The sequence below is a fragment of the Platalea leucorodia genome, assembly GCF_965183815.1.
Source record: "Platalea leucorodia genome assembly, chromosome: 4".
NCBI lineage: Eukaryota > Metazoa > Chordata > Aves > Pelecaniformes > Threskiornithidae > Platalea > Platalea leucorodia.
In genome coordinates, this window is record NC_138826.1 from 69,211,489 (window position 1) to 69,238,917 (window position 27,429).

A 27,429-nucleotide genomic window follows, 5' to 3' on the forward strand; every position below is an offset into this window, starting at 1 on the left:
CCAGGTCTGCAAGGAGCACACCTCCTCCTGGGATGGCCACACGATTGTTCAGAGCTCCATAAATCTACACTGGCTGGGGGATGTTCGGCAGTGGGTGGGGTTGGTAAGACTTTTCACCTCCACTTCTAATGCTGTCTTCCCCAGACACAGGAGCGCAGGTCTTGGTCCCAAGCTGATCGGCAGAGAGGAGCACGCATGTGTGCTCACTCGTGGGTTGCCTTTGTTTCTCCTCCCAGCGCTCCTGCAGGTCAGCCGGGCACAAGTCGGGAGAGACGCGCACCTTCCCAGCTGCATGTTTCTCGGGGTGCACCAAGAGCCAGGAGAGCAGGAGAGGACTCTCTGCCCTCTGGCCACTTTGGCAGGAAGATGACAGACCCCCAGGTGTGTGCTGGCCAGGGGAAGCCCAGCCTGTCCTTTTCCATTGAGGAAATATTAAAGAAACCTTCTGCCAGCACCACCCAAAGCAGTGAAACCAGGAATAGAAGTAACTACGCTGAGAGAACTCCAGCCCTAAAAGCAGGGTCGCCACTGGCCTTTGGTAAGTACCAGTTATAACACTTAATGAAAATACTCCTTTCTTTTTAACCCCTAAAGCTATCCCATTTGATTATGTAGAATTTTTATTCTTTAGCTTTTGTAGGAATCTGGGATTTCCCTAATCAGGTACAAATCATTCATTATATAAACAGAAATAATCTTTAAAAAATAATTTGCTTTCAGCCTTGCAGTAGACTGGGCTCTGCTGCCAGCCTTTGGTGGGATTTTGTACATTATGAAGCTCCAGTGTCATTGAAGAAGTGGGTATGCAACCTGAACAGTTATTGTGGGTAGCTCTCTTCATTAACAGTGAGAAGTGCTTATTGTAAACAAATACAACATCCTGGTGTCTTTCCCTTTAAAAAAACAATACTCTAGTTATTAAAAAAAAAAAAATGCCTGTCATAAGGAAGGACAGGCGTTCAAACTCAGGAAGCTAGCCTAAAACTGCTGCAACTTAATGAAGTTGTTGGTGTCTCACTGGTACCAACAGCTGACTGTTGTCTGGAATTACAGCCAAATCTCATATCAGTACCATTTTCTGATAAATCCAACCACTCATCTTCAAGCAGAAGAAATGGTCTGTAAGGGTAATGGTAGCTAAGGAGTATTAGAACTCAATTGCTGGAACAAGAAAAGAGAAAGCATTTGTGTTTAATCATTTCTCCTTATCATCATGGACACTAGGTCCTGTCATGAACTAAATAAAACCAGCTAGTAGAAAACTAGCATGACTTCAATCTTAGCAAACCAGCAAATGCATTAGCCTTTTTGACTTCAGTTTTCTCAGTTTAGTTACTTTGGCCTTGAGTGAACTTTTACCCCCACAGAAATTGTCTCTTTTTTTCCTTTAACAAAGACCAATGGCGAACATTTTCTGCATTTAGTATTTCTTCTTCTTTTTTAATCTACATCTTCTGTGAAAAGGAGATGTTTTATGTATACAAACACATCCACTTAACTGAAAAATAACCTGTAGTTTTGACAGAAAATTTTCACTCACCTCTCGCTCAACTGCTTTCAATGAAGCTTAAAGCTACACTTCATTTTTTGTAACACAGAGAGATCCTTTCATAGATCAGGACCCCATTTCCCAGGACACTGGATGAACCACCCAGTAGTAAGGGAGAGAGTCTTTTTCCAAAAACCTGGCAGTCCAAGTAATCATTGCTTAATCGCATAGTTTCAGCTCTTTTTATGTCCAAACTGGATACTGACCTGGACTGGAAAGCAAACAAGACCTAAATCAGGAAGGAAACTACAGTGAAGTGAGCACCACACTCACTAGTGTAACGTTAGTTACCAGCTGGGCTCGAGCCCAGTCCCACTAACACTGCCTCTCAGCCATGCTTTGCAAAAGACTTGCACTTTCTTGTTTACCTTGAACACAGGGCAAGATCACTGTCTCTGTACAGAGCTTGTTTCCTGACCACGGGGCAGAGCCAGCCCACAACACATCTCACAGCCGTGGGAGCCCCAAGCATTGGGGCTGAGTATACAATCACTGCCATTTTGCCAGTACCCGCAGCTTTCCACAGAAACCTGTGTATGGGGGAGAGGGATAGCGTGCTGCTGAATTTTCACAGAACTGAAGGATAATTGAGGTTGGATGGGACCTCTCAAGGCCATCTGGAAGTCCAGCCTGCTGCTCCAAGAAAGGGCAGCTTCAAAGATAGATGAGGTTGCTGAAGGCCACGGCTAGTGTTGCTTGGCTGTTTCACCACTGGTACTGTGGAGGACTGCAGCATTTAGAGGTTTCCTAAAGCTGCTAGTGCAGATTGGACCTGAACAACAGCAGACGCAGGCCATGTTTGAAATACAGTCCTGAAACAAGCGAGAGCTTGGTAGTTTGTAGAGGTGGACAAGGACGTAGTTGATGCTGGTGCAAGCGTAATGGGGCTAGTGTGCTGAAGGAGCCCAGTTGCCAGGTTGCCAAAGGGGGGAAATGCTGGCATGGGCTCTTGTGGGAGTGAGCTTTTGTGAGCTGAAAGTCCTTTACAGAGGGCCCGTGGCAGTCACTTTGTGCTACTGGATCCAAAATGAGACTTTACAACACCACTGAAAATGAAGTCAGTGCTGTTCATAACATGGACCATAGAACTGCATTTTAACAACATGAGACTCTTCTCTGGGAACAAAGGAGTGTGGCACAGACAGGACCTTTTTATATTGTCTGTTTCACAATCAATATGTTGAAGCCCTGTTTCAGTGTACGTCTCGGCTCAGTGTGCCGCTCCAAGCACAAGGTCTGAAAAATCTGTATGCAAGATGTGGTGGGTTCCTAGGACTGCATTACTGCACTGCCAGTACTGTCTCATCCCAAATTGCTCCACCTGAGAGTACAGTCAGTTTTTCACCTTGAAAGCAATGCAGGAAGAACAGCCAGGCCTTGCCTCTGACTTCGCTTCATCACCTAGCCATAGACTGTAGCTGCAGCAAGAGAATATAGTCTCTTCTCTCCACTGCTAGAAAGCAAGGTTGGATTAATATACTTACGGCAATGTAAAATGTTAACTAATGAAAATAGCATATACACATGAAGATTCACTTAACTGTCACTGGAGTTGGGAAAACAGGAAAGATGTAGAGATATTCCAAAATGTTGTTGTATGTTGCTTTTGCAATTGATCAAGGATGTTTAAAAAAGAGAATGAAAATTAAGCTTTTTCACTGTTGATTTCTTACTAACACCAAAGAGATGCCTAAGCTTATTACCCTTTGCTTTCCCAGCAGAACTGCCGATTTTTGCAGATAAGGTTAATTTATTTCAGAAGTGCAATACCCTATGCTGCACATCTTGGGATAATTGCTGTATTTCATCAAAGTCATTCAACTTCATGCCATATAACACTGGCATTAAACAAGTTGTGTAAATAGTCAGTCATACGTAGTTTGGCTTGGTAATGGCCAAGGTCAGGGAACTTAAATGAGCTAGGGAACTTCTTGGAAAGTCCAGGACGGGACACAAATCCAGCTGCTTTCCTGGAACAGTTCAGCAGCAGCAAAGAAGGAAGTACTACAGGTCAGGGCTGAATTATATCTTACTATGGATTTTAAGAACATTTCCCACATCCCATATGGTATGTATCTGAGTCAAGCCATGATCCATATGAGAGCAAGAACTGGCACCACACGCATACTCATGGCTACCATAAGGTAAATACCCAGGCCAGAAATTATCATCCAGCTCATCTGCTGATCCAGGCAGTCTAGGTACCAAGATCACACTTGCCCTGAAGTCTAAATCTAGCCGTTAAGAGCTGAGGAGATGGTTAGGACCGGAGGACCAGAAGATGCAGAATGTCAGAAATGAGGGACATAGACAAAGCTTACCCTGGAGTCCTTTCCCAAGAAAACCCAGGGGTGCGGGACTGGATGACTTCTAGAAGTTGCTTCTAACCTAAATTATTCTATGATTCTTTGACAAAAAAGATGTTGTGGTGTACAGTGCCAGCCTTTCATGGAAAGATGGGGCAGGACTTGATCATGTATGAGAAGATCTCTGGGCGTGACTCCCAAGTTCACAGGTTTTTGTGAGTGTAATTCCAGTGGCACTTGGAAGAAGGAGTGTGCAGTCTTCTCAGGAGTGTCCGACTTCCCAGTTGCAGTATTAGCCATTTGTGAGCTTACTGCACAAACACAACTACTAGATTACCTGGAACGGCAGCTGTTGATCTGAAGTCTACTGAAATTTTTGAAAGACTCTTACCAAGTTGAAAAAGGAATAGTGAACAAGACATTTTAGTATTCAGTCTATGCTTTCCCTCTCTTCTTTTTGTAACAGTGCCTAGAAAGCATAACCATGGCCTTTGCAAGTGACACAAATAAATATCCAGCAAGTGCTGATCTCTTCCCTAGTGCCAACTCTTTCATTTTAAACAGAGAAGACTAGCAGGCCTATTTCAGAAGAAATCCTTCTTCTGAAATTCCTGGGAACTTGATTTCAATGTGCTTGAAAGTACATCTGAAATAATTGTTCATTACTCCCCCGGTTTCTGTCAGTGAGGTTCCACCAACAGCAGGTTCTTTATCAAGTCAAGGAGAGCTTAGGATGAGGATGTTACACCTAGGAAATTAATAGTAAAAGCAGTAACAGATACAGTAATTTTGTCATTCTGCCTGTGTTATGCCCCATTATGTCAAGGACATGCAAATTACTAGGAATACAACTGCTGCTTCACACACAAATGTCAATATGGTGATTGTTTACTTCACCCTTACCAACACTCCACCCAGATTTATTGCAAAAGAGGAAATAGCTGAAGGAATATAACTGAACAGATACCACCTGGCCAATATCGCCAATTCACCCCACCTATTACAAGGGAAAACAATCCACCTAAAAAAAAATAGAAAAAAAAGGTACAGAAGTAAGAGAAAAAAAGCACAATAAAAAGCTGCTTGCACTTCTCAGCGACAGACTCTTCCCTGTTCACAGCCTTAGTAAGACCCTAAAATCATAAGCCTTATGCTTACAGCAGGTCTGTCTCTCTCCAGTGATTACACAAAAAGGCTTAAAAGGAACTTAGGCCATCCGAAATAACCTCCTGCTTCCAAAAGGAAATCTTACTCTCTTGCCTAAATTTTCCATCTTTTCCTGGGCAATTGAAAGTCAAGCCAAAAAGACCATTTTGAGCCACAAGTCAAAGTCATTTTTGTGCATGACAGTAACAAATATCTCATGTTGTGCCAGGCTGAAATGTCATTGCCATCCCTGAAAAAAAAAAAAAAAGAAAACTGTGTTCTCTGGAGGAAATTTTACCCTGTGCCAATTCATAGGTATTTTTCAGAGCTCTCTGCTGGAGTCACATGAATATGCACCGAAAAACACCGGCTGGCCTAAAGAGCTACCACCTCAGTCTCCTTGCTTGTTCAGGACAGCAAGCACCAGAGAAGCTTGCAATGCAAACAGAGCTGGACCTTGGGGCTCCTAACTCTCAGATATGTGCTTTAAACTCAGTATCAACTACCTTCAATCTTATCCTCCAGAAACTTCCTTGATTTTTCCAGTGTCTCTTTAAGGTTCATGCCACTCTAATTTGCTTCTTTGATCTCAAACAACAGATCCTCCCACTCCTTTTCACCAGTTCACAGAGACATTGGTATTTTCCCATCTGCCTAGGACAGTATTCCATTCCCTCCCTGTTTTCTCTTCCTTAGCTTATCCATGCTCATACATAAGTCGTGCTCATCACTGGGGTATGTGGGCATCTCAAAGAAAAATTTTGAGGAGGAAAGTTGTGTATGAAGCATGAAGACATGTGAAAAGTCTTCTATAATTTAGAAAATGCCAGCGTCATTCTTAGAAAGCTTTAATCACTGCCCATAAGAGCACTTTGCTCAGGTACCCTTAAGTTCTTCATTACTGTAGGATATAAGCACCATCAATTCTGTAACATATTAATCTTCGCAGCATCCCATCTAGCAAGGGAGTGCAACTAGCCCTTAATTTAGGGATGGGGGATTGAGATAGAAATCTTGGGCTAAGAAGCTATGCCAACACTGATATCCTCTGAGTTCTTGAGCAAATCATTTAACCCCAGCCCCATGCTAGTGACCACTCCTAGGTCTATCCTTCCCCTTTATCCCACAAATATTGTTCAAAACCTCACCTGTTTTCTCATCAGAAAACTCAAACCTAGTTGATCCTAAAGGAATTAAATGAGTCCCATTTTGCATAATATGCCTCAAACACAAAGGTGGACCTCATATCACGTTTTTAAGGTCAGCACAGCTGGACACATGCAATTGTGTTTAGAAGTTTATCCAAAGATTGGTGATAATTTGAAAAGATAACATTTGAACAACCATCCTTTATTGACATGAGGCTTTGGCTAATTTCCAGAGCTCTTGTAACTGCATTTTCTTCATGTCAGTGTCAGCCCTCTGTAAAATTCCTATTGTGTGGGCTTTTACTGAGGGCAGAATTGGGCACTTTGTCTCCAGATGTTATAATTATCATTGCTCCGAGGCTGGTTACAAATAGAACTTGCTATTTGTTCACAAAATAAAACTCTGACAAGTCTAAAAAGTTAGAAGCTTTGCCAATGCTAGATACTGCACCAGAAGTAAAATATGTATTAAAAAAGGGAGTTTCTTCAAGTACAATCTCTTGGGGTTCTTCACACTTGCTGCTATTTAGATATGAGAGGGAAGAGGGGAACAGCCACAGGTGCTGCAAACCCCAGAGCCTAGATGTGGGTGACTGCTCAGGAGTACAGTCTGTTATTGCATTAAGATTTTAATGTTCTTTGGTGGTAATAGCAGACAAACCTGTGCTGTCACATTCAATTCAGGGTCATGCTAACCATGGAACCTAAATTCCCCAATGGGTCGATTATGCTTATGTGTTGCCTCTTACTCCACCTTTCTAAGCAAAGAAATCCAGACATGAAGGAAAACTAGATCAAATTCTAGGTTTGCCATTAAAACAGCACAGACCCAGTTATCTCATCTCTGAAGAGTCAAGCCTGAGCCTTGATTGCATCTACCAAACGCAGCATATAAAGCACTCAGAATTAGGGCTTGTGGTGAGGCTTTAATGTAGAAAAGAACGCGTAAGAGAATGGGAGTATTTGGTATACCTCTCTTGGGATGCTAACAGCCACAGACAGCCCACTGCCTTGAACTACGAGGCTTCCCAGCATGTTATATTTCAGTGCGTGGCTTTGCAAGGTTACCTTTATAAAGAAGAGTAAGGACTCATACTACATTAATGAGGGCAGAAAACTAATCTGAAAAATCTTTGCACTGGCCCTGCTACACACGGAGATGATGGTGTTAGTAATAAGGCAACACTATGGCAGAAGAAAGATCGTGGCTTCTGTGACCAATTTCATCACCACTCAGGGTCAGGTGTCCTAGCACATGTCACCACTGGTTACTGCTGACGTTACCTTCAGCTCCCACTGAGATTGTTTGTAACACCCGTGCTCAAATCTAAGATAACCTTATGGCTGCACTTCATAAAAATGGGCCAAGATACACTTCTCTTATGTTTGTCCTGTCAACAAGATCGCGCAGATGATTTCATGAAGATGACTTGGCTGTCAGTACCTTCCTAGATATCACCAGTGTCACCTGTCACAAAGGCAGATGGGAAATTTGACAGCCTGTGCAAAGGCTGCCTTTAGAATTATCCAATGCCTAAATCTGAGCAGCAGGCAGCCCAGATGTAGAAGAAACAACAAATGGACCTGAACTGGGGAAGACACTGACCTTTAGCCTATTCTCTGACCCATCTTCCTATAGGGTAGATGTACCTATAGGGACGTTTAAGAGAGGACCACATTTTTAAAGGCAATTGGTGTCCAGAAAATTCCATGATGATCTTGCTGACAGATTTTCAGAGCAGCTCCATGTTGAAGAATTTTCACTAGAAAGTGGGTATCTCTAGGTTTGCTTTATTAACAACTCAGAGTTGGGCCATCACCTCAGTGAGTGGCAACTAAGCGTTACAATTGTCACCTTATATATGTTTCTATAACAATTACATAATTATCAAAGTCCACCTAGGGTTTCCACTATGTTCTCAATTATTCATTCTTCTGGTCAGCAGAAAGTTCTTGATTTTCCATCGGTAAACTGGTTCTTTGCATTCCATTTCAGTTCTTGTTTATTGGCCACGTAGACCAGTTCAACCACTGGTCCGATGCAAGATCATAAAAGTCATTTATTTCCCTTCTATGTCTAGTTTCACAATGCTCTATTTAAAACCATCTTTAAATTCTAAGAATCTGACCTCTTAACTTATATTATGAATGCTTACCTTACCCTTATTCTCATCTAATGTCTACATCAGTTAAAATGTCTTAATCAGCTGTTCAATTATTCATCTTTTCTTACTACGTCTATCTTTATCTACTGATTAACTTGACTGGTGATTAATCCAGTCATGGGATAGGGCTATGCAGGGACAAAATGAGCATGGACTTAGATTAATATAAAACACCTGTAGTTATACAATTCATGTAATTTATCTTTTCTGAATTACCCTATACAATAACTATTCTTAAATGCACAATAATATTCAAAGCCTCAATTAAATTAGCCTTTGCTAACACTCCACATCTACTGTACTTCTGAGTTCTTCAGAAAAGGCAGCCACCAATTTGGATACTGACAGGGAAGCTGAGCTCCCTTGATCATTTTGTTGTGTATTCTTACTTCTATAGTCCTTTTTTTGAAAATCTCCCACAAAGACCATTGAAAGTTTTAAGGTGGAAGGAAGTGGAGAACAGGCTAGATTTTGAGGATCATGCCCCTGCAACGTGGGGGTCATCCTGGCATTGATGCATAGCACAGAAGGATTAAGGCCATTTTAAATATGATCAGGTTTGAATGGTAAAGTATCTAGACCACACCCATGCTTCTTTTTTTCACACAAACTGGAAGGTGCACTGAACAAGTTGCTTTATTGAAAGCTGTCTTGTGCTGCGTCCTTCACAGATTCCAGCAGCAGGAGTCAGTTAGACTGTGACTTACCTTCAGCCAAAATGCTTCTCCCTGCCACATGTGCTACACCCATGGCCAGGGCAAAGAAAGTGCAGGCAGCTCGCTGCAGACCTACTGACAGCCCAGTTTCCCTCCTGGGTGAGGACACAGGACGTGAACACCTGGAAGGCAAAAGAAAACATGAGGAAGAGGAAGATCAGCTATGCGATTTCCCAGCGGGCCATCCACTTCATGGTGAGTGCCTCTATATCCAAACTTTCTCCCAGAGTACCCAAAACAACTACTGTTATCTTACAATGATGTACATGGCAATACCTAACAACAGACATCACAAATATTTCTACTACTAAGCTCCTGGCTGAGTCACAGGGATGGTTCTTCAGTCTCACTCTCAAAAACATAGACAGCCACCCTTTGAGCTAAAGACCTATCTCAGGCCTGCCAACCCTACCAATTTTAGTGATAGGGACTGCTTTGGGTATTTATTGCCCTCCTACTTGGGTTGGCAATCTACAGAGTTACCATGTTCAGCAGCCTTGCTCCCCAGGTCATGCAACGCCCATTTCTTGGTAAATGGGCGTTGCACAATGCAAGGAGCAAGGCTGCTGAACGTGATGAATCAGCTTGATGTGTTCTGTACACCTTGGACCCACTGCATAGGTGATGAAGAGGTCATCAGCATGCACACAGGCAAACTGTCGATGTTCAATAGGTCTGGCATGCAGGATGTGTCAGGCACAATTTTCAAGCCTGGCCGTGTTGGTAGGTCTGCTAATTTCATTAGTTGTGAGCACTGGTAAACAGCAGTCTATTGCTTAGCCAAAGCAAAGGACAACACAAATATACTTTGCCAATATGTTGCACAGAGACTTTAAGCTAAGCAGGATGCATGGCACCTGAACATGACAAGTTCCTAACAGAGTGCAATTTATTAGTAGCATGAGACAAAAACTTCTTTAAGTTCTTTGAGTTTTAGGAAAGGTTAATACAGATGATTATACTACACTCCAGAAAACAGGTTCTCAGTAGCACCAGTAAGGTGTTTTCTGCATGGCTTGTTATTATTCACTTCTTTCTGAAAGAAAAAAATAAGCAATTTCAATTAAGTCCAGTGAAGACTCCTAATGGGTTCATGTGACTGCAGATGCAGGGTTACTCAGCTGGCTTCAGTGAGATCCACACATCTTCCTCGGCCCATACTCTGTAAGTTGGCAAAGGAAACATTTCTTTCTGTGAAATACATTTGAAAGAAAAGCCTTGTTCCTGCTGCTGCTGCTATGGTATACGTGAGTCTTGTGACAAGCTGCTGTCACCTCCTCCTCCTGCACGAGACAGCGTCTGTCTTGAGGAAGAGAGAAACCTTGTAACATAACCAGATATTTTAGCCTACCTCTGCCCCGTAAGCTGCAGGCAGCTGATGGCAGCTGGGCAATATCACGTTGCCTCCTTGCAGAAGAGCCAGGGCAGTATCTATCTGTTACTCAGAGCTGCCTGTGAGTGCTAAAAAGGAGTACATTTCATGTGAGAGGGAGTCCCCAGCCATGGGGTTCACACCAGAGCTGGGAGGTGGCTTTCCCAGGGAGGCAGAGGAGGGAGGCAGGTGTCCTCCCTTCCAGAGGAGGGAGGCAGGTGTCCCAACTCAGTACTTAGCCTCATTGACCAGTGGTCAGTACCAGCCTCATCAGCAAAGTGGGAGGGAAGCATGTAATTATCTGCACAAAACTGAGCAGAGCTGAGCAGGCATTTTCAGCAGCAACTTATATTTTAAAGGCATTTTAAACAAAATCCCTCTGTTCCCTGGTGGCAGTGGGGTTTTGAAACCAAGCAGAGGTTTAATGATCTGCCATTTTCTTGGCTACTGGTTCCCGCAGTTGCCGAGCCTTTGACAGAAACTGGCTGAAGGAGAGGGGAGGATCCTAAAACACTGGACTGGCATTTTCCCTGTGGTGCACAAACAATGATGTTTTGGATCCCATTCACGCACTGTGTCATTCTTAGCAGAAAGCTGGAGGCCTGGGTTTAAAATCTTTTCCAGCATCATAAGCTTCAGCCTCCTTCCTCCACTTTACGTTAGAGGGGAAGAGCTGGCATCTCTTTTTCTCCTGCCTCTGGCTGTGGCTGGTGTCACCTTTCCTAGATGACGTTGGCAGCAGAACCTGCAGGAGAGGTGGACTGGCTCCATCCATGGGAGCAGTCTGTAATCCTTACAGCTCGAGCTGATGGCAAATGAACTTCTGTTTGCATGCCTATTGACTCTGTGGTGCTTCAGATGCACTTTTGGCATGGTTGCTATAGGCCAGTTACGGATCCTCTAACAAGGCACCCGGGCAGTGCCAAATGCCCATAGCATATGCCATGGAGGTGTCCCCAGGACCTCCCTCACACCCACACTGAGGATGCCTACAAACGCCCAGGGAAGTGGCACCAACCTCAGCAGCAGGAGAGCTTTCTGATGTGAAAGATATCAGAAGTCTTGGCTGGGTGTTCCCTCACCCCTTTCTCACAGCCCACCTCTTTCTACATAAAACACCTGCATAATTTGTGAGGAAGGGCAGTAGGCTCTGACTAAGCATACACATCTGTATAGTTGTCAGGGAGCAGAAGAAATCAAGCGTGCTATACAATCACCTTGGAGGCAGGAGGGCTGGGATTTGCCTGGTGCTTTTTTGGATAGGAGGAGAAAGATGAGGAGGAGGCTATGACAATATGCCCTTCATGGGCAGGTGGTCTGAGATAGCAAGAGCACCCTGACTGTGACCTGGAGTGTGAATTTTGAGTGTATTTCCAGGAAACCCCGTAACACTGTAGTGTTCCTAAAAATTTGCTTTTCCCACAAAATGGCTTCTGCGACTAAGTGGTTTAGAAATGCAGTGGCATTTAAACTAAATAGATTTATGCCCTTATCACAAACCATTTTCAGGAAGCAATGCCTCTTGCACTTTGAACTTAGAGGCTGCATTGGAAGCAAAAAAAGAGAAAAGCCCCCATATGCTAGAGATATGCGGGTAGTGGCATTTAGTTTTGCTAAGCCCTCATTTGAATTTGGAAGCCTTCATTCTGAATGTTGGCTGCTTTCACCTGTGGCTTTCTGCACAAAAAGCTCAGCGGAACTTCTTCGGAAAAGCTGGTTCTTGGGAAGCAGCACTGATAAAACCCATTTTAGGAGACCATTCTGAGAGAGGCTTTACTTCGGAGCTGTGGGTACAGACTCTGCTTGGGCTAGCTCTCTGTGAAATGATTAATTGCTGCAATTTTGCTATGTGCAAACACCATCACTACCAGGGTCTTCAAAACTTAAGAACAAGCAGGGCAAACTCCTGTGGTTGTCGCTCAGCACCACAGCAACATGTCCCTGGAAACACCCAAGTTAAATCCTGAGCTCCCATTTTCTTTTTAATTCCTTCTCTCTGCTCTGTGTGATGTCCTTGAGACTTGACCAGTTCAGAACAGCTGAGCACTGGAGCCTGAGAAGATTACATGCCCCCATGCCTGCCTGACCTACGGCAGCTCCTGCTGGAGACTGCCATGTACAAGATCAGAGCCTAGTTCAGATCCTCATGGGCAATTCTTTTGCAACGTCTTTTACACGTGCTGGGTCTGATTGTATACATTTGTGTGTGTGTGCTGTAACTATTTACATCCAAAGGCAGTGGATGAGCATGCCCAGCATTGCACATGGGTAATGGTTCCAGTCCTCTGCTCCAGTGAGGGAGCACTCAGTGTCTTGGAGAAGCCAGATAGCAGCATCACCTTAAGACACTGGCAGATGCCCAGTCTTGTGGGATTACTTCTCTGGGCAATAATTCAGATACAAGGTAGATCAGGCTTCAATAAATGGAGCTGGCTCCTAATTCCACCAGAAACTGGGGGTTTCAGGCCATGGGAACAACTGGACAATGTTATTTCCTGCAGCTCATGTCTTCATTATTCATTGTAGAGGAGGCTGCCATAATGAGTCAACATCATCCAAATATTTCCATAGCAGAAATCCTCCGCACATTGCTGACTGGGAGCTCAAGGATCTTGTTATTAATCTAATAGTTTTATTATTATGGTAGCATCTTTGATCCCAAAGCATATTGACAAATTCCGGTGGCAATTACCATAAAGACAACAGGAAATATAGAGATGATCTCAGTCCAGGAGAACTTCCAGTATAAGTCATGTTCCCTCTGCATTGATGCCAGTTGCAGGCATCTTTAGCTTAGTGTTTATGTTTTCTCTGAAGCTATAAATTCATTTGTACTGTTCATTTATGGACAACGTGGTCAAATCCATGTACCCTGTGAAACAGCATGGTTTATCTCTCACAGAACAGTCTTTTCCCCAATATGCTGACTTATCTTAATGCATTTATAAAACACCCAAGAGACAATGAAGCACTGTATAATCACAATCACAGACAAATATCGGCTGCCCAGAATATGCCAACGGCCCTGCGAGAAAGGGCACAAGCATCCCATTGTCCTGCAGAACAAAAGGAAGCAATTCTAATTGAAAAGGAAAAGCAGGAGGAAAAAATAAATGCCTATATATATAATTTTGCTGCCATTAACTGTCTTACCAGTCTTCTGTTTGTCAGTGTGAATAGTCCCTGCAGCCCTGTGTCTCTGAAGTGCAGTATTCCTATATACATTTAGAAATGCAACAAACCATTGACCTTGTTTTGGTGGGTTTACCTGAGGCATTGTTGAAGACTGGTTCTTTGTTTTTCTCCCTCTTTGAAGACTGGCTGTTTATAATCACACCCTGGATATTAAATGAAAGGCATGAAACCTGAATCCTTTACTCTCACCCTTCAGACTATGTTCACATAGAAGTCTCACTGATATAAGTAAGCACTGAAGAAAGCAAAGCTGTCAGCAGTTGGGGGACTATCACAAATTCTGTTTGTGTTTTTTCTTCATGTTTTTGGGGGTCTGGGGTTTTTTTAGTTAAAGCAAATGTTAGCATTCAATGCTTACCTTGAACAGCCCCTTCATTCCTGGGAAATTTGGATCCAAAGGGTACATTACACAGGACCCAGAGGTTAATTTGTTCCTGCTAGTCAAATCTGTGTAATGTGACCACTTGCAAAGTTGATGGCACATCTTGATAAGTTTATTTCAAAGGTCTTACAAGTACTTATTGGCTTCTCCTAAATTGTCTGAGAACTTTTCATTACAACGTCGGGATTTGGTGCTTTTAATTACTGTTCTTTAAAATTGAGGGCAGGCCTTTTACCTACTGTAAGTGCTTTATGCAAGTGCTTTATGCTGAAATGGGAAACAGCAGAGACTACGCACTGAAATAATGATGGAATTATGCTTTCTTGGAGGGAGAGCAGACTGTGAGGCAGAGATGTAAACAAGCATGCCTGATGTCTAGAGGTTTGCAGGTACAAATAACCACAAAGAGCAGGAATAAAGTAGAAAACAGGCTGCCTGTGCAACCTGCAATAAGCTCAGCTTTCTGCATGGACAAATGGCTCCTTTCTGACAAAGGTGGTTGACCAGTGAGTGTGGGGAGAGCTGTGGGGAACCTGTTTTCCTCGGTGCAAACCATTATTGGATTAGGCTGGTCACTCCTCTCTCATTTTTAAGGTGAAGTTTGGCAACAGCTAAACATTCAGAGAAAGTATGTTTCATGCCTGAGATTTAGCTGAATGGGGAAACTACACATAAATCTACCCCAAATCCACTTTGACCTGAAGGAGTTCATGAAGGTGCAGGTCATTTAGTCTGGGTACAGAACTGATGCCAGGTGTTGGAAACTAACATACGCCCATATCAGTTAGGGTCCTTCAAACCATGGCCTGCATGCTCCCTCCAGATATTTGGCTGACCACTGGCTGTGCCAGAGGTACACACAACACCATCTCAGGGCAGCAGCATTTGTAAACACCGTCATCTCTTTGCTGTCAGATGGAAAGAGTGAAATTCACCAGGGGCTCATGCTGATGATGAGCACCATCCTCTGCAACGAACTGTCCACATGAATGGTTTCATACGTACTGTCTACTCCTTGCCAACACCTCTGACAAGCAGACTAAGAAACTCCCCTGGCCGCTGCCATGCAGCTTGCTTAAACAGATTTCTGGCCTGGTATTTTTAGCATTCCTGCTCACACTGCCTGAAGTCTGTACCTCTCTGCATTTCAGCCTTGCTGTCAGGTGATTAGGCACTGTACTCTGCACCAGGGTGGACGCAACTCTCCATCAAGGACTTTTGGACTGAAGGGAAGGAAGTCAAGCCTTTAAAACTTCAGGTCATGCTGCTCTGCCTTAACTTCTGCAATGCCTGAATGGCCAGCAGCTGGATACTAAATGTTGCATTTCGCTAGCAGGAGGCTCTATCCAGAGCACATTGTACATATCCAATTAGGATTAGTCTCTCTGGCTATGCCAGCCCTTCTTAACAAAGGCTGGAAAACCACTTTAATAAAGATTAGCCATACTGCCATACTCCCACCTAAATACAGAAGCGCAAGCTCTTTTGAAAACTGTGAGCCACCTCTTTAACTAAGAGAGGGACTGCCATGGGCACATGTCTGTACACAGACAAGCATGTTTTGTCCTGATGCCATCAGCGCTCTATAATAATTCCTTGACAGAGTTGCAATTGTTTTTGCTGTGGTCTTGGCTGCCACGAGCAGAATGTCACCACAAAAGAGTAACATTCAGAAAAGCCACGGGAGGGAACCAGCTGGGAGACCCACGTATCTATAACTGGTTGAATTAAAAAGAAGAGGGAGATTAACTTCTTTTAAAGAGGCTAAAAGGGAAAACCAGAACTTAGCCAGATATAATGAGGTTCTTTTTCAACGTTCCTGAGTTTCTTTCTGAGAAACAAATGATACAGTCAACTTTGTTACATAGAGAAAAATATACTTCTGAGGATATGTAGCTAAAGCCACTTGCTTGTTTATGATGTGACTGCTTTCTCTCTTCTTGTCAAAGAAGCAAAATCTTTGGATCTGGTTATTGCATAGCGTGAGAGGGTGTCTGTCCAGAAACGACAAAGAGGATTGCAGCAAGATAAACTGGTCCCACCAGTTTTCATCTACCTAGATTATATACTCCAAAGCAAAGATATGCCAGCACTGACTTCCAGGCCTTCTCCTGGGTTTTTAGTTCCTTATCCCTCCAGCGTATGCACCCTTCTAGTAAGACCAAGTAGGCTTGATACAGTCTTGGCCTGCTAATGGGCTAAGTGCAAATGGGAGATGCAATTGCAGAGATCTCCCTGAGGCAGCATTTAGCTAGCTGGTTCACGTATTCAGGGCAGCTGAGAGACAGCAGTGCGAGATGTAACATAGGCTATTTGCCTAGTATAGACTACAGTCCAGAATGAACTTGCCCAAGTATGGCATTGCTGCAGCTGCATATCTTTTACTTAGCAAACTCCGGTACAAGCAGTAGTCTTTGGTATTGATTTGCTCATACCTCTAATATCTTGTAACTGTGTTATACTGGACAGTGGAAATAAGCCATAATACGCGAAGCTAAAACTGTGTAAAAAAGCAATTGCAAATCAGACTCCTTGAGCTTAAATTCCCTTACTTTTTAGGAAAGGAATGATGGGGGGGCTTCAGACCATGTGGATATTTGGAGGTCAGAGATCACATAATAAAATAAGTTAGGAGGGACCTCTGGAAACCATCTTGTCCAACCCCAACTCTAAGCAGGGCCAGTTTAAATCAGGTTGCTTAGGCCTTTGTCCAGTCAAGTTTAGAATATCTCCAAGGATGGACACTTCTCAGCCTCTCCAGGCCCACATCAGACTACCGTTCATGGTGAACACATTTTTTCCTGTTATGTAATCAGAATTTTCCTTGCTGCAACTTGTACCCATTGATCTCATCCTTTCACTGCGCACCTTTGAGAAGAAGCTGTATTTCTACAAAGTTCAAATGTTTCAACTTGCTCCAAGTTTGACCTAGTAATAAAGCCAGATCTGCAGAGGACAAATGGAGCCTGTTACTGAATTTAAAGGAGCAATACTGCTTTATCAGCGTGGAGAATCTGGCCCTTCCAATGTCAACAGTAAGGCAATGTATAGACAGCTGTATCTCTAAGCATCTGCAAATGCTGACATATTTTACTGCCTGGTATTTTCAGGCTTGGTTTCAGCAGTCAGCTAACCTGCAAACGACTTTCACAGAGCATAAAAGCACACTTGAATATCCCCAGCTTTTACATAGAAAATAGCTCAGGAAACTCAGACAGAGTCTTATTTCCCCAGAGACTCTAGAGCCACGTTTGTAAAGCCAATGTTACACTTCCAACACTTTCTAGTCTTATATCTTCCACCCACATTCTTTATTAGACTGTAATCCTGAACGCTGTTGTTTGCTATGGGATCTCTAAGCTAAGGTCCCAAGGCAAAGGGAAGTATCAAAGCTACAGTCAGAGGAAGTTTCGTCTTGCAAGGGAAAATGTTACCATACAGTCTTAGATTTTTTGTACTTTTTCATAGTTGTTTTTTTTTAAAAAAAAAAAATAGAATGACTGATTAGTTATAGAAAAAAAAATGTATTCTTCTAGATTTCCTACTGGCAAAAGCCTTGATTAGTTCACAGGAGTCTATTTTGTTAGCAATTTAATTTCATTTCCAGTTGAAATCAAAGCCTGTCCTTCAGTCTCTACTGGCCCATAGCTGACCTCATGTTATTGTATTTTGTTTAATCTGATGAGTTTCAGCTTTGAAAAATCTGGTTTCAGTAGGATTGACACTTCTGAGCACTGTGTAGATCCTTCCCTTACATAAGAGTCTTGTCTGTAAAACAGTTCACCTTTCAAGAAGGAAAAAAGTGGAGGATCTAAGAGTGAACTGATATGGAGTTTCTTTTGTCCATCACCAAGTTATATCTGAGTCATTTTTATACCAAAGAAGCTGATGTGAGACACCAGAAACTCACAAGCCTGTTCTCTCTGAAGCCATGCTCTCTAATCCTAGACACTTCTTAGCTGCCAGTGGGACAGAGTACAGTAAGATTATCTGGCAGATCCATTCCCCATCCCATCTCCAGCACAATTTAAAATACTGTGTGGTTCAAGGCAATGGGTCCGGCTCTCATAAGATGTCCCTGCTCAGATAAAAGTTTATTCCCAAACTTACACCAGCTGTGCACAGCCTTTGTCTTCTCATTCTCATATATTCTTTGTAGGATAAAGTTTGCAGCTCCTTCTAGACTCATGATCTTGACTACTCAGTTTGTTCCACACCTTGGCCCTGTAGAGGTGGTATTGCATGGTTTGTAACAGCTGATTTCTTGAGTCTATCTAGGCTGACTAATCCAATGGACTTTGCACCAAACATCCTGCCAGCACCCACAACTAAGCAAGCTGGTAGCCAAGGATAGATATCCGTATTATGGTCCCTGTCTCTGGTGTGTATGAACATACTCTCTATGGAGAAGTCCTGCAGCTAGCATGGCCTGATAATGTAAACCATTTCTTTCTAATCCAGGTGGTATTCTCTGGTTTGGGCACTAAAAGTCTTGGCCTTAGCTTTGATTCCACATTATGAAGAGGAGGTGATGGCTGTCATCATCTGTGCTTACAGGCAAGAACTAATGATTGCTGTTTGCATGATGCCCGCTGCAATGACATCTGATGCAGTTGGTCTTTGGCATTCACTTCAATCCCATCATAGTCGACTTCAGTCATCCCATTTCTATAGAGTCTAATTACTGTATGAGACAGAAGGGTTTATACTGGGCTAAATCATTATTTGCTGTATTCTGATGGGATACTAAAATATACTTTTTTTATCAGATGTGACATCTTAGATTTTAAAATGCAGAAAATGTCTTTCTTGCTTTGCATAGTCATGAAATTATATTTCAGTTCATTAATCTAATACATTAAAAAAAAAATGGGGCTTTTTTTGCTAATTCAGAAATCTTCCTGGAGGTAGGCAGGTTTGTTCTATTTCTCCTGAAGGCTTTCTGATTGCTAGAAGTTACATAGGCTGCCTGGGCATACAAAACCTGGCAGGACAAGAACCCTGCCAGCATCCCAGATGTTTATGTACAGTTGGGACCACAGGAACAAGGATGTGGTCACAGTTCGAGCTTGGATCTCTTGCTCCACTCAGGAAATGCTGGAGGTAGACTGCAGCTTCTCCCAGGTTTGTGGAGCCAGTCTTCTACCCTGGATAGACACAGGAGCTCAACTCAGTGTTCAGGGAGACATACCGAACATCTCAGGGCCTCAAATTTTTTTGACCATGACAAGGTCAGAACAAATTTCACTTGTCGGGATCTGCCATATGAATTGCCCTGTGCTAGAGAAATATAAATACCATACGTTGTAATGATACAAATATACCAGAGAGATTCATTACTGTATGACAGAACATGATGTGCTTGACAGACTGTCACCTCGGTATTCAATCTTACCTGTCTCCCAGGAGGATACGGAGGCCAGTCCCGCAGAGAGGTGTGAAGTGAAAATCTTCCAGACAAGAGACACCGTTGTGAAGTTAGCTCTATCATATCTACAGGGGACATAGTGTCCCGAGATTCATATTCTCAGCACTGATATTTCCCTTTAATCCATATAGCAATAAATCCCCCTTACAGCCATCTTTTGGGAAGGTTCAAGTAGATGCAACTTTGTAATTAGGGCTTCTTAGGAGAGAGTGCCCATTGCTATCTTCAGCATAAACGCACAAAAATATTTCTCATTTCACATCTCTGCCCCAGTAGTGCCAGCAAGATTCAATGTAAATAGCATTTTTCCCTTGGGGCTGAAGCCAGAGCTGCAGTCTAATGAGTAGTACTTTGATAGGCTGGTGAAAAGTCTAATGATATGGATTTAACTGTGTTGGACATCAGCTTTATTAGGCTGTTACTGAGATATGGGAGTATCGACAGTGTTTATGATAAATGACACTCCTCAGTTATTCTTGCATGACTGGTTTCCTTTCAAAGTACCCAAAAGATTTAGAAAAGATGAAATATTCACAATGGAATACATTCACTTACTGGTCCCCAGATATTGTCTCCTAGACACCTTCCTACCAAGTCAGTGGACAGAATTTTTTATTACTTATTTTCTGTGTCTACAAAGTCACAATGAAGTTTTGATTACAAAATGAAAAATGTCATTTTCTGGTTGGCACAGAGCCCAATTTATACTGGCCAAGGCGTTTAGTTACCTTTTGCACTGCTTTAGCCCCCAAAAGGAAATGTTTATGCTAATGGTTGAACAAAAGGGGAAAAAAAGTACAAAGTCTCTTTGAGGGACTAAGCTAACCTTCTCTGGTTAACTGTTCCCATTAGGAAATGCATGCATCTAGATACATAGTATGAATTGGTAGTTGTCATCAGAGAATGGAAGATGAAAAGCAGTTATTCAAAAACATCATTTTCTCGAGCAACGTTGGCAATGTCATTGCCAATTACTTCAGGTCATTGAGTAGCAAGCTCATCATAGTCACTAGTGATATTAGAATTTTTATGCTCCTATCAGGCTGCAGTTTTCCAAGCTCAGCAGAACAAACCCTGAGACTCACAACACTTGGGCCATGGCTTTTTGTGCTGGTCATTCAATGTCAGCTGGAAGATACTCCATTTGTGTATCAGAGAGGATTCCAGCCTTGGGACAAGGCTGAACTCCATGTTCTGCAGATCAGCTGCCTTAGATCTCACTTCTGCTGCTCTTTCCCCCTCCTTTTTGCAAGACATCATCCCTTCAGCATCATTTCAGAGCAACCTAAACCTTATTCTAACTTACACCAAGCAGCTTAGAGAGTTCATGATCTAAATAAAATACCATGGTGTAGGAGGGCATTTTCAAAACAGTGTAGGAGTGCTGAGGGAAATCTTTAGAGTGGTCACACCACAGCAGGTGAAGGCATGAAGCAGTCTAAGCGTCCCCTTAGGAATTCACAGCACCCAAAGTTCCCCATATGCTGCTCCATGGGTTTTAAGGCCTTGTAGTTCTTAAGGTTAAGCTTATTTAGAAAGTCCCCACGCCACAACTGTGCAGTCAGGAGAATATCATGACTTTTCTTTGCAAGGTAACATTTTTAATGCCACTGTCACACTGCAGTGAAACTGCTGGCTATCCCTAAATACTGCCGAAGGAATGGTATGGGAAGAGAGAAGCAGTCAGTCAGTCTGGAATGGCTGACTTCCTTCCACAGCGTTCATGCATTTTGGGTACTCTTTGATCTTGCTGGCATACAGGAGGAGGAAATTCATCAAAATTGATAGAGTGACAATGGAATAAAATAATACCTCAGAGCTTGAAGAAAGCCTAGTAAGATCAGTATGACAGGAAAAGACAGGGATGAAAAATTTATGAGCTGAAATAAGTTAATAAGGGATTATAAATTAGCAACAGATGTGTGCATGTGACAGGCGCAAAAAAGGGTCAAAGGTTGGTCCAATACTAAAGGACTTTGATGACAAACCCATTGCAGGGCTAGCTTGGTTAAAATTCATAGGGTTTTGTAGCTGTTGACATGCAATGGATCAATGGAATTAGCACTTCAAACAGGCACTTTTGACTCACTCCTTGAATGATAACGGAGTTCATTCACATTCACTGCTGGGTCAGGAGACAATCACCTATGGTAAGTAGATCTCTAGAAGGTGCTATCCTAGTTGCATAGAAATTTACAGAAATTGCTGGATCTCTGAATCTTCTTTTGGACCTGTGAGCCTTTTCCTATAAAATGAGATACACCTTTCCTTGTTTGCACAGTTGAGAGGAAAGGGAAACGGAGAATCCGAACAACATTCACAGCTGAGCAGCTCCAGGAACTGGAGAAGATTTTCCAAGTGACTCACTACCCAGATGTCCATGTTCGCAATCAACTGGCAGCAAAGATAAACCTCCCAGAAGCCAGAGTTCAGGTACATTGTGTCTCCAAAAGCCTATGCTCACTGCACCAATTCTTTATTCAGAGTACGTTCTTAATAGTTTATGCCTGGGTGACAGCACTAATGAAATAAATACGTGACCTTTCTGTTACCTTACAGAAGAGGCCAGTGTCACTGTTCTCATTTTACAAATGCTGAAAAAAGTATTTGTCACCCAGCTGGGACTAACCAAATGGGATTAATCAAAGGGTTAACAGAAGCTCTAAGCATACTAAATGCATAGCAAATAGGAGTTACAGATGGTTATGAGCAACCTGTTGGACTCTCTAGAGACAGAGCGTCCATTTATGAAAATATTTATTAATCATTTATCAACCTTTTATAGACTAATGTATATCCAGTACAAACTGTCATCCATATCCATCTTCTACAGGGTCTCAAAAAAAGTGAAAATAACTGCCCAAATGAAAATGCTTTCTTACTGTTCTGTATTTTGATATCACAGGCTATAAATGCCCTGGCTGTAATTTCAGTGCACGGAAACTAATCTAGTTCCCCCCAGCTGTAATGTAGTCTTGCTGACTGAGCTTAAAATTGACCCCAAATGTTTACTGCATATGAAGTCTGCTACATTAAAATATACATAACACCATGTATTGGAATTTGGTGTTGTTTACCAGGCACTGTTGTGATGATTTTTGCACAAGGCAGTTTCTGTACTTGCCATAATGCTAGAGTCATCAGTGTACTTCTACACACATATCTCACTCTAACAATCAAAGTTCAACACAGAGCAGTTTATTGACTATGACATGCCTGGGACTATCGACTAACCATGATGATATTACTTCATAGTTAGGTGACAGGAAGAATTGGAACAGCATAACTGTAATATGCCCATTAGTGATATCAGTGCACCCACAACGCATTTCCAATGGTATAAAGCACAAGCTGGGCTACTAGTCAGTGTTCCCAACAGAACAGCAAATCACATGAAAGAACAGGACAATCTTCTGTTTAAAAAATTATTTATAATCTGTAGGGGGAAAAATAAAAAAGAGTTATCATGGGAAACATCAACCTGAGACGTACACGAAGAAAGTAAAAAGCCCCTTGTGTACAAATTGCAGATGGCAAATTCCCAATTTAGATAGTGTTACACATGACACAGTAAATTCTGTGTTTGATCTCATCTTGGCTGATAAAGGGAAAAGGGACGACAGAACTAAAAATTAGCAGTAGCTTAGGTACAAGTTACAAGTTGTTATAATTTTGATTGATTGCTTTTGTCACATATAAACAAAATAGAGTGCAGAGAATTCATATATGCTCTTGGTACTTTGAAATAATAGTTTTGACAAAGCTAAAAGCAGTATAAGTCAAATAATAACCTCAGAGAGATAATTTAACTGGGAAAGAAAAAGTGAGCAACTGTTGGCTAACCAAGTGAAACATTTCATAACCATGAAAAAGCTTGTGTCCTCCAATCAAGAAACAAAGGTATGATTGCTGTGAAACAGTTTAAGTGGATAGATGGAATTATATCCCTGCATATGTGCATGCCTACCTGCAACACAAAATGAAGGATGCTGAATGAGTATACATTAGAAACAAGAAATTATAAAAAATGAATAAGCAAAGCAGAAGGATACAGGCCAAAATTTTGGTCAGAAACATTAAGGGTCATCAGAAACTCAATAAAAGTCCATTAAGAACAAACAAAAAAATAAGTGAAAAATTATATTGATCTGTTACTTTATAGAAACAGTGGGACTGTCAAGGATAATGCAGAAATGGCAAAGATGTTCAGTCATAATTTCTGCTCTAACCTTGGAAATAAGTCAGGTAAGGTGGTAGTATCACACGATGATGATGAAACACTTTCCATAAGGACAATGTTGAACAGCAGCTGCTACAGACAGATATTTTTAAATCCAGACATCTAGGTGACTTACCTCCAGTAGTACTTAAAATGCTGCTTGAGAAGCACTTTGGGTCATCAGTGCTGATTTTTAATCTGGCCTGGGGCACAACAGACATTCCAGGGGCCTTGAAGAAATCTAATGTTGTGCCAGTATTTAAAGGGTAAACAGGACAACCAGATAATGACTGACCTGTCAGCCAAACCTTGATTTTTGGCAAAACAGTAATAAAGCTGATGTGAGTCCCTGTTAATGAAGAATTAAAGAAATGGTAATATATTTAATGCTTTTTATTATGAGATTATTGGTGACAGTTTTAGACTGAAAGAGAGTAGATTTAGATTGGATATAAGGAAGAAATTCTTTACAATGAGGGTGGCAAGACATTGGAACAGGTTGCCCAGAGAAGTTGCAGATATGCCATCACTGGAAGTGTTCAAAGTCAGGTTGGACAGGGCTTTGAACAATCTGATCTAGTGAAAGATGTCCCTGCCCACAGCAGGGGTGTTGGACTAGATCATCTTTAAAAGGTGCCTTCCAACCCAAACCAGTCTGTGGTTCTATGGTTCTATGATTCTATGATTCTATGATTCTATGTATTTGGTTGATAAAGGTAATAACATTGATGGCATGTCACTGTAAAGACCTTGCCTTGGTCCTACACTCTGCTTGGATTAGGAAAACAGAGCAGATCAAATGGCATGTGCTAGTAGACGAAAAGCTAGGTCTGCAACAGGTGTCCAAACGCAAATGAAGACATTTCAAAGGTGGTCTTTCATAGGAAGCATTTACTGGCACAAATGAGAATTTGAACTACATAATCAGTAAAATCTTTAATGGTAGTGCTATGAAATGGTAAGAAGATTAGGGGACTGGAAAATAATGAAAAGGTTGATTCCTTAGTACTGCAAGCTCTGGATCACTGGTCATGTGTCTGCAAGATAACAACAAAGGGACAATTGTACAAAGCAACAAATGGAGGCCATTCCTACAACATGGGGCATGCCACTCTCCTCCTGCATTCGGTTTTAGTCCTTGTTTCCTTGGCCAACCTGTTGACCACTGAGAGGGCAAATGAGTCTTTTGTGAAATCTCAGGCAGGATTAAGGAAGCACTTGTCCCTGGCTTTAGCACTGGTGTGACTTTTGTGAACACACATGGGAATACTGTGCTCTGTCTCAGTGCCATATCTCAGGAACATTGGAAAAATTGTTAGTAGCATGCAGAGAATAAATGATATCAATAGCTTGATGTCTGTGGTAGACAGAGCATGGAGGAATAGGTTTAAATCCCAGTAAAAGAAATTCAGGGTGGGCATTGAGAATCATTTTATGGGTAAGGCTGTTGGAGAGCTGGTTGGGCAAAAAAGAGCAGTTCAGTCTGTGAACACAGCTTTGCCTTTATTTAAAAAAAAAAAAAAATCCCTGAAGGGAGGACTTTATCCCATGTGCAGATTTTGTAGGGAGCACTTCAGAGGTTGAATTTTGGCTTCAGTCCCCCCTCTGCCCTCAATCACTTTGTCGGTGTTAAAGAGGAGTCGTTTTTATGGTGCTGTTTCATCATATAACTCCTGCATGGTAGAAAGGGAATGGAGCAGTTCATACAGACTAAGCAGTTCTCAAACACACGCAAATCCAGATAACAGGACTGTCCTTTCAGTAACCTCAGATACTGCTAACTATCAGCAATACAACAGAGGGCTCCTGACATTCCCATTACTTCCTGGGCAAGAGATGCAGAAATAACTGAGCTGCTCATTATTGGGTTTAAAATACACACATATTTACATCCAGCAGCATCTGGTTTTGGTCACTAATACCTTGTGTTCATGTGAATCACTTGCCTAGAAAGAAATGTTTACATTCAAGCAGCAAGTTCCTAAGCCAGCTAGAAACTACAATGAAAGGGGGATTCAACTTTTCACAGCAATGCAACAAGATGCACTACTGTGGCTGCACAATAAATACTTGTGTGCCTCAGTCAGAAGCCAGGCAGGTCAAATCAGCTGCCAGATGAAAGAAATTCCCTTGAGAAAATTAGTTGTCAGTTTTCCAGTGCAAAAGACATGGCGGATAACATACTCAGACTGCTGAGTGATTTAGAAGGTGGTATCCCCTTGGGTCTTTTTCTTAGGTCCCTTACGTGAATTTCAAAATGTTACCAGCTAAATATAGGAAGAACTCTTACTACATCTCCACTGGTGACACATTTTTATTGCAGCCCAGCAAAACATCTAGGTGGGTCTTTTCCCAGTCTATTCACCTGAGAACAGGGTGAAAGAGCCCTGTCATGCAACAAATAGCACCTCCTAGAGAAAACAGAATGCTGTGTGCCTTGACTGCTGCAAAGCTTTGACTGTGAAAGGATCTGCTTTTCCAGGAGAGCCCTGGAAGACCTGCTGCACCCTGTGACGCTGTCTTGCCTTGAATAGGGAGATCCTAGCCTTTCTGTCAGCTGTGAGAGAAAAGAGGCTGTCATGATAGTCCAGAGATCCCACATGCTATGCAAAGTGTGAAAAGTGCTCTGTCGTACCCAATGTTTTCCTGTAAGTTCAGTTCCTGGTTCTGCTGAGCGGGAGGTCAATGTTTTCTGATGCTTATTTAGAGAGTAGGGAAAGTAGTTGGATGTGAGCAGTTCCTTCTGCACCTCCTGTTCACTTGTGTGCCTTTTCTTTCTTGCCCGTATCCAGATCTGGTTCCAGAACCAGCGAGCAAAGTGGAGGAAACACGAGAAATCTGGCAACTTTGGTGGCCTTCAGCATCTGACAGAAGTTGATTTCATTCCTTCTCCCAAGTCAGATACCACAGTGAGTATCAGAGGCTATGCATAAAGCCACTGAGGGAGAGACAGCTCTCCTTCCCCAGGTCATCTCTTTGCATAGGACTATCCCAAATAAGGAGGACTGGAAAACCAAAAACGGCAATATGATGAAGAGAAATCCCAGCAAATATGGTCAAATAACATATTTCTTCATGAAATGAAACCTGTTTTGTAAATATGCCATGAGGTGCCTCTTGCAGGATGATCCTTCTGCATTTTACTTCTAAATCACTTCCCTGTAAATCATGCTTTGGATCAAAATATCTTTACCATCAGAAATTTCCTGAACAGGAAGAAATATGACATTTGCAGCCACAAAGCCATGTTTCTTTATAGACAGTATCTCTTTACAACATCCAGCCTTGTTAGGCTGACCAGCGCTTTTTGCTGTTGACCCATGTCCTTAGTAAGTCCAGGACAGTTAATATTGTCTAGGCTGGCACTCAGGCTCTTTCCCTGTCGAGAGTTTTTCCATGGCTAGAACAAAGGGTATTTTGCCTTGCTCACTGGGTTTTAGGGACTCTATTCTTCTAAACTTTTCTTAATTACTAAGCACCAGGGAGATGAATAAGGTTGATCATAAATTGTATCTAACTAAAAGTCTGTATTGACTCACCTGAGACTGCATTTTTATTCTTGAAAGGCTCCTAGCTTGATGCCAAGAAAGCTCGCTGCTACCATCCCTGCCATGGGATACTGCTCACCACTGCAAGGGCAGCTGACAACTGCCTGGCTGCCCAGCACACTCTCCTTCATCCCCCACCGTTTGGACCTGCTGCCCTTCCCAAAACCATATTTGCTCTTCAACGTCCTCTCCCCTTACAGCATGCCACTACCCCACAAGTTGGAAAGGAGCAGTATCTGCGCCAGCTCCACATAG

At 42.4% G+C, this 27,429-nt stretch overlaps 1 protein-coding gene across 1 annotated transcript; it reads left to right on the plus strand.

The window, feature by feature from the left end:
- Window positions 1-366: 366 nt before the first annotated feature.
- Window positions 367-27,429, plus strand: ISX (intestine specific homeobox; the record flags this gene model as incomplete). Its single annotated transcript, XM_082310770.1, has 5 exons — window positions 367-538; window positions 8,986-9,225; window positions 21,689-21,840; window positions 26,419-26,535; window positions 27,193-27,429. The coding sequence occupies 5 exons, from the start codon at window positions 367-369 to the stop codon at window positions 27,427-27,429; spliced, it is 918 nt and encodes a 305-aa protein (XP_082166896.1).